General features: G+C 47.4%; 1 protein-coding gene across 1 annotated transcript in view; it reads right to left on the reverse strand.

Annotated features, from left to right (window-relative positions):
• Window positions 1-3,484: 3,484 nt before the first annotated feature.
• LOC116629396 (cytochrome P450 4B1-like) overlaps window positions 3,485-8,283 on the reverse strand; it is a gene marked incomplete at its 5' end in the record, with an annotated part of 10,069 nt that continues 5,270 nt past the window's right edge. Inside the window, 5 exon segments of the mRNA XM_032399691.1 lie at window positions 3,485-3,668; window positions 4,097-4,197; window positions 4,280-4,344; window positions 5,147-5,212; window positions 5,215-5,279. Of these exon segments, the coding sequence (XP_032255582.1) occupies window positions 3,485-3,668; window positions 4,097-4,197; window positions 4,280-4,344; window positions 5,147-5,212; window positions 5,215-5,279 (481 nt within the window).

The following is an 8,283-nucleotide window of genomic DNA, read 5'->3' on the forward strand; positions in this document are numbered from 1 at the left end:
CTTCCTGTCAGTCTCTCCTGTCTGCTGTCTTCCGCCCACTTCCTGCTTTCACTCTGCCCACCTGCCAGCCTCCCTGATCTCTTCCTCTTGTGCATCAGACTGTCTGCCCTTCTCTGTCTCCCCCTTTCCCAAGATTCCTATTTGTTTGCCTGTTACCTTTCTCCTACCTAGCTGTAGCTCTGACTGCCCACTAAATCAATACCTGCCTCTTTCCCAGCCTGCCTGTCCTCTGCATGTCTTTCTCCTTTTGTGCCTATTTGATTGTCCCTATATTATTTTCCTCTGGCTGCTATAATAACTGACCACAGCCTTAGTGACTTAGAACAACACCAATTTGTTCTCTTACAGTTCTGGAGTTCAAAGTCTAAAATAGATTTTGCTGGACCACAGCCAAGATATTGCTATCTTGAGATATCCCTCTCTCTGCCTTTTCCAGCATCAAGTGCATTCTTTGTGATCTTTAGCTCCTGGAGCCTGCTCTTTTCAAATCCAACAGCATCTTTCAATATCCTTTTGCTTCTGTCTTCATATCACCTTGTCTTCCATAAGGACTTTTGTGATTAGACAGATGCACTCAGATAACACAGACATATCTCAACTTCCAGGACATGGACTTCTTGGGGAGCCATGATTCAGCCTGCTTAGTCCCTATGTGACTGCTATTAGTCCATGCTTCCAGCTCTCTCCTGTGTGTTACTTACATACCCATTTGTCATTCACATACCCTCCTCTTCTTTCCTTCTCCCTCAAATAAATTTCTTAATGTTGCATGGAGTGCGTGCTTTCCCTTGGAGGGAGATAAATGGAAGAGAAGAGAGAGAAGGGGAGGAAAGATGGAGGAGACAAGGAAGGGAGGTAATATCTGCTCTGTGATGCCAGGACCCCAGGAGGGCCGGATGTGTCCTGTTGTCTCAGGCCATGGAGTGGTTGGCTTTCCAAGAGGTACTAGGAGGAGCCCATGTGGGCAAATGGATTGGCCAGTGGGAAAGAATGTCAGACCTCAATCAGCAAACTACTGGTGGCACCTCTCCCACAGGACAGCCCCTTGGCAATCCCTTGCATCTATGGTCGGCCAACCCTGCCCCATTATGTGACTGCTTCAGTACTGGTCCTCCTGACCCTGGTCCCTGTTGCCAGGCCCTCTTTGCCCTCCTCCACCAGCCTCTCTCAACCCAGCACTATTCTTTTGTTGGTTCTAAACACAGATCTTCCTCCTATCCTACCCCCTGCCATTCTTAGCCCAGACCCTGGATGTCACAGACAGACTTCCCTGAGCCCTCTGCCTATGGTGTAATGCCACATTCATTCTGCCTCCCTGAAGGGGTTTCTTCCCCAGCTGGTGCTTGTACCCAGGACCTCCCTTTCAGTCCCCTGGCTTCCTAGGTCACTTGGCTAGTTGAGCCACACTTTGAGAAGGGACAGGGTAGATGCTTCGTGTTTGACCAGGGATAGGGGCAGGAAAGTAAGCTGGGAAAGTGCTAGACAAGAAGGTTGGCAGATTCCCTGGCATCGGGTGGTGCAGAAGGGCAAGGGCTAGCGAGGCTCAAACAGTTCAAGACAATGGGAACTTGGAATTCTGAGTGGCCAGCCATGGATGGACACATGCCCTAACCACAGGATTATGTTGAGGGTAAAGAATGTGACCAAGAAGTGACCCTGCTGGGTCTAGGCAAAGGAAAAAACCTAGGGTGAGTTCACACTCATATGCACAACCTCCATGACACATACATGTGTAACCATACCTGTGTGCACTACTCACACACTCTACACTACTACACACATGCACAACAAATGCCTGGGGTCATAGGAGGCAACAGGGTATGTTTGGAGGGCTGGAAGGATTAAGTGAAGTTCATCTTTGGTGCCTCCTAGTCTGCAACCTCAGTCCTCCCCTCCCATGTGGAGCCTCTCCCTTCTTTCAGGCTCTAGAGTTCTCAGCTCCATTTCCCACTGATATAAGCTCTCAGAGACAGTCAACGCACCTATGGAGTCTTGGTCAAAAGAGACCAAAGTCAGAAGGCCTCAGTGCAAGCTGTTTTCTGATGAGCATCTTGGCAGTTTCCTTCCTCTGACATTGAAGTAGGGTAAGTCCTGCCTCATAGGCTTCCTGACAATCCAGAGATAAGGGAAGTAGACAAGTCTTAGACTTGGGTGCCACCCACGGGCTACAAATGGTTATGACCTCTGGGTTCTGCTCTCAGGTGATGACTATTGATACATACCTCTGCTTGTATGGATAAAGATCTATCCAGGGTCAGGACAGAGAGGGAAGTTGGTGGCATAGGTGACACTGTGGCTGAGGCCTCTGCATCTCAGTCTCAGGTGGGCAAGGAGGTCTGGGTCTTGACAGGGCTTCACAGGAGTAAGCAGAGGCCCATAACCAACCTTCCAGGGCTGTGGCCTTCTTCTAAGAGGGGAAGTGTCAATAGCAGGAAGGATGTATCTCCAGATGGTACATCCCCAGGGCAACATAGAGACATCCCCAAGTCCCAGGGCTAGAATTCCCCTCTCTTATCCTGCCCCTTCGTCTCCAGTGTCCTCTCTTCCAATGTTGTCTAATTCCCGGATTAGAACCCACTAGTGGCCTTCGACCTTGAACCCTAGAGGTACACAGGACCCCAGCCATCAGGCAGCTGCTGCAGGAACTACTGAAGAAGAATCTCTAATTCATCACTTGGCCCCAGCGTAAGGCCCTCCCCCAAAGTCATTCTTTGCACCTTTGTACCTCACCTGCCTCAAGCTTGATTCAAGCACTGTGTCTTCCAGGAAGCCCCCCTTTAATGCCACTCTGCCACCTTCCTCAGCAAAAGCCTGAACACCCAGAGCACTGGGAGACTGTGGCATAGATGCTGACAATGGCAGGAATGCTACAGAGACCTGTCTCAGCAGGGGCAGAAGATACACCTGGGGAAACCATACTCCATATTCCTTGATTTCAGTGGTGGTTACCTGGGAATTTGCTTTAGAAATTAATTGTCCTGTACATTTTTTATTTACGCAATTTTACCTTATGTCTGTTATATTTCACACATGCACACACAGTTAAGCAGAGAAATACATCTCAGTGAAGGGGCAAACCCCCAAAGCCATCTTTCTTTCACATGGAGCGGATGAGTGCCTGATCATAATCATGAAGCCCAAGACACAACTTCCATTGTGTTCATTGTGTCACCACAGCTGGCATGTAAGTTTCTGCTACCTTCTAGAAAGACTGCCAATTTTGGGAGAGAAAGGAAGATTCTAGAAGCAAGTAGGTGCTCACCGCGTGTTTGTGGAATGAATGCATGAGCTCTAGAATACATGTATACAAAACATTTCCAGACACACATGCTGGCATGGCACTGCCCTCCAGGTGATTGTTTATGTGGGTGCCTGCTCCCCATCTAAACTACAAGCCTCCCAAAGACAGGGAGCCACAGCTATTCTATAATCCAGCCTTGGGAGGGCAGTGTCTGGGCTGTCTGGGACCCTATTCTCTGCAGAGCTACTTCCCAGAGCCTGGGCGCAGCAACTTCAGGCGGAGGTAGATGCCATTCTTGGAGCGCAGGATCAGCTGGGGCATCTTGATGGGGGGCCGCAAGGGGTCCAGGGCGAACTCAAAGCAGAGCAAGCAGAGGGCCGTGACCACCTTCATCTCATTCATGGCAAACTGCTGCCCAATGCAGTTCCTACCGTGAGTAGCACAAGGTGGTATCAGGCTATGGGGTGTCCAGAGTGAGCAAATCCAGGGTTCTTAGCGGCCAACAAAAACCAATAACTGTTTGTGGATGAATAATTAGCTGACTGGTTGATTGACTTGGGGCTTAGGAAACAGATCTTGGGAGCACAGTGAGGGTTCCAGACTGAGTAGATTCACATTGGGAATTCCGGTCTGGGGGCCTTTCTTGGAATGACTCAGCCAGCCCACCACCTGCCAGGGACATGAATATGCTAATGGCAAGAAGAAGATCCCTGGAACTTACCTTACTTTAGGATCATCAAAAACCCAGTGGCAGCCCCCTTACCACAGAGTTTCCCAAATGATGCTTTCCCCACAACATCCTCCATTCTCCCCTCCCCAGTCTTGGGGGCCTGGGGATGTTGGGCCTCTCCTTACCTGGGCCCAGCAGAGAAGGGCATGAAGGCGAAGGGGTGGCATGTGGCCACGTTCTCAGGGGAAAAGCGTAGAGGGTCAAAGACTTGAGAGGACAAGCCTTGCTTAAATATCTGCCAGGCCCTGGGGAGGGTGATCTCCATAGCCTCCCACCCCATCTGACCTCCAGGCCCAGGGATGTGGTACCTCAGGGTCAGGCCATACTGTGCTGTTCCTATGGAGGGCATAGATGTGCAGAGAGATCAGGCTGCCTGTGGGCAGAGCAAAGGCCTGGTAGCTAGGTGGTCCTGAGATAGCCTCACCCACCTCATCACAGGGCCAGAATCCCCTAGTGTCCTTCTAACTGGGCACCAGCCCCTGCCTGAGCACTGCCAGTGATTGAGGGTTCATGACCACCCTCAAGACATCAAAGTGCTTTTGATGATCATCATATCTACTTCCTCTAGCCCCAGCACTGGACACAGCACCTAACACAGACATTTGTGGAACGGTGAGAGAAAAAAAGGAGGACTGAACCTACCTCACCGTGAGGTAGGACAGGCAAGGTCTATTACAACACTTTGTTCTTTCAAATAATTGAAGGAAGTTACTATTCATGACATTACGCTATTAATAGTACCATATACATCTACCATTCATTGGGTGCATGCTGTGTGCCAGATACAGAGTTAAATACTCCTTACAAAGCTACCACATACAGTTGTATAGGTTGTGTACCGCACATCATCATAGTCTATGTGAATGGTGCCTCCTGAAGTTGTTCAGGGCACAACCTACATGGTGGTACATGACAGCCCTGATAAATACTGTCTCTTTAATCCTGACAACAACTTGTCAGGCAAATACTCTTCTTGCCCCCATTTTACAAAAGAGGAAACAGAGGCTCGAGGTAGAGGATTTACCCATACATTGTAGAAACAGGATTTGGACCCAGGCCAAATGCAAAGCCTGAGCTCTTCCCCACTGGTGCAAAGATTTGACCAAAGGCACAGAGACTATCAGAGAAACATCCACAAGGACTCCAGTTCCACCCCCAAATCCACTCCAACTCACCTGCTAGTAGGGAGTGGCCATCCACAAAGTTGACAAACTTGCTGAGCTGGCGGTACACCTGGGGCAGGGTGGGTAGAGGCGGAAGCTCTCCTTGATGCACATGGTCAAGTAGGTCATCTTCCCCAGATCATCCCTGCCAGCAATACAACCAGACCTTTCTGGGGATGTGGAGCAAGGGGCTTCCACGGGAAGGCAGGCTCCAGCCCCACTTTCCCCTCTTAACCACCATCACACATCCAATAGTGAGAAGGACACAAGTGCCCAGACCAGATTGGACATGGGGTAGCCACTCCAACCCAGAGGTTCTGGCTCCAGTTTTCCTTTTTTTTTTTCTTTTTTTCTGGCTCCATTTTTCTCCACCTCTCCCTCATCTTCGCTGCTAGGAAGGGAAGACATAGGACCCTAGAGCTGTATGTGCACCCAGCCATCAAGACAAAGTCACTCCTGTGTCTCTTAAGGCCCCACAGAATACCACAAGGAATAATTCTTTAGGTTCCATTTGGTCTCCCCTGTGGAACTGAGGTAGAAAAAAACAGGGGCTGATACACATTGGTTCAATGAACTAATAAGTGCATAAACAACGACAAGCTCAGGTAAAAAACAAAAATTATGTTTCTTTTTTCCCCTTTGCCACCAGGAAGCTCAGTCCCAAATGTGGTCCAATCATGACTATTGAGCAGCACTTTATTACAGAGCCCCAAACCCTAGGGCTTTTCCACCTGGTCTTCATTTTTTTTTTTTTTTTTTTAGATATACTTGACTTTATTAAAACTGGGAACTTGTATTCATCAAAAGACACCTTAGAGGGATGCCTGGGTGGCTCAGTTGGTTAAGCATCTGCCTTCGGTTCACGTCGTGATCCCAGGATCGAGCCCCACATTAGGCTCCCTGCTCAGCAGGGAGTCTGCTTCCCCCTCTCCCTCTGCCTCTCCTGCGCCTTGTGCTCTCTCTTTCTCTCTCTCACTCGCTCAGTTCTCTCAAAAATAAATAAATAAAATCTTCAAAAATAAAAAAAAGACACCTTAGAGGAGATGAAATGGCAGGTTACAAATTGGGAGAAGAGATTTTCAATTAGCATTAACAAACAAAATATTATATACCAGGACTCATTCTTTCCTTTGTGTTTTACTGTAGTATTGAGTAAGTGTCCTTGAAGTTGCTTCAAGTTCTAGATGAAATGAAGTGAAAATAACATAGATAAATATTTTAACACCCCGCCTCCCGGCGGTGTTCCTCTTGTTACCTAATCTGGAATGCTCATTTCTCTCTTCCTTTGCTTATCTGAGTTTCACCCCTCCTTGGAAAGCCAGCTCAAGCTCCACCCCTTCTGAGTCCTCTGCTCTCAACACAGGGCTTCTCAGTATTACTCCATTCTGTGTTTTTTTTCTAGATTTTTGGTTAGTGAGTTTGTCTTTCTAAAAACATCCCAAGGGCAGACAGCACCTTAGCTCCTTCTCCTCCTCTCCCCACACACGACCCCAGAAGCACTGGCAGTTGGCTGGACACACTGCGAGGTTTCCAACATCTGGCCAATAAAGATGGGTGGTGGAATCAAAATACCATCCACTTTTTTCAAAGAAATGGAACAAATAATCCTAAAATTTGTATGGAACCAGAAAAGACCCCGCATAGCCAGAGGAATGTTGAAAAAGAAAAGCAAAGCTGGCGGCATCACAATTCCGGACTTCCAGCTCTACTACAAAGCTGTCATCATCAAGACAGTATGGTACTGGCACAAAAACAGGCACATAGATCAATGGAACAGAATAGAGAGCCCAGAAATGGACCCTCAACTCTATGGTCAACTAATCTTTGACAAAGCAGGAAAGAATGTCCAATGGATAAAAGACAGTCTCTTCAACAAATGGTGTTGGGAAAATTGGACAGCCACATGCAGAAGAATGAAACTCGACCATTTCCTTACACCACACACAAAAATAGACTCCAAATGGTTGAAAGACCTCAATGTGAGACAGGAGTCCATCAAAATCCTAAAGGAGAACACAGGCAGCAACCTCTTCGACCTCAGCCGCAGCAACTTCTTCCTAGAAACATCGCCAAAGGCAAGGGAAGCAAGGGCAAAAATGAACTATTGGGACTTCATCAAGATAAAAAGCTTTTGCAAAGCAAAGGAAACAGTCAACAAAACCAAAAGACAACTGACAGAATGGGAGAAGATATTTGCAAATGACATATCAGATAAAGGGCTAGTATCCAAAATCTATAAAGAACTCATCAAACTCAACACCCAAAGAACAAAGAATCCAATCAAGAAATGGGCAGAAGACATGAACAGACATTTTTCCAAAGAAGACATCCAAATGGCCAACAGACACATGAAAAAGTGTTCAATATCGCTCGGCATCAGGGAAATCCAAATCAAAACCTCAATGAGATACCACCTCACACCAGTCAGAATGGCTAAAATTAACAAGTCAGGAAATGACAGATGTTGGCGGGGATGCAGAGAAAGGGGAACCCTCCTACACTGTTGGTGGGAATGCAAGCTGGTGCAGCCACTCTGGAAAACAGTATGGAGGTTCCTCAAAACGTTGAAAATAGAGCTACCATATGATCCAGCAATTGCACTACTGGGTATTTACCCCAAAGATACAAAAGTAGGGATCCGAAAGGTTACGTGCACCCCGATGTTTATAGCAGCAATGTCCACAATAGCCAAACTGTGGAAAGAGCCAAGATGTCCATCGACAGATGAATGGATAAAGAAGAGGTGGTATATATATACAATGGAATATTATGCAGCCATCAAAAGGAATGAGATCTTGCCATTTGCAACGACGTGGATGGAACTGGAGGGTATTATGCTGAGCGAAATAAGTCAAACAGAGAAAGACATGTATCATATGACCTCACTGATATGAGGAATTCTTAATCTCAGGAAACAAACTGAGGGTTGCTGGAGTGGGGGGTGGGGTGGGAGGGATGGGGTGACTGGGTGATGGACACTGGGGAGGGTATGTGTTCTGGTAAGCGCTGTGAATTGTGCAAGACTGTTGAATCTCAGATCTGTACCTCTGAAACAAATAATGCAATATATGTTAAGAAAGAAAAAAAGAAGAAGAAGAATATAGGAGGGGAAGAATGAAGGGGGGGAAATCGGAGGGGGAGAAGAACCA

Source organism: Phoca vitulina, unplaced genomic scaffold, assembly GCF_004348235.1.
Source record: "Phoca vitulina isolate PV1807 unplaced genomic scaffold, GSC_HSeal_1.0 scaffold759, whole genome shotgun sequence".
Classification (NCBI taxonomy): domain Eukaryota; kingdom Metazoa; phylum Chordata; class Mammalia; order Carnivora; family Phocidae; genus Phoca; species Phoca vitulina.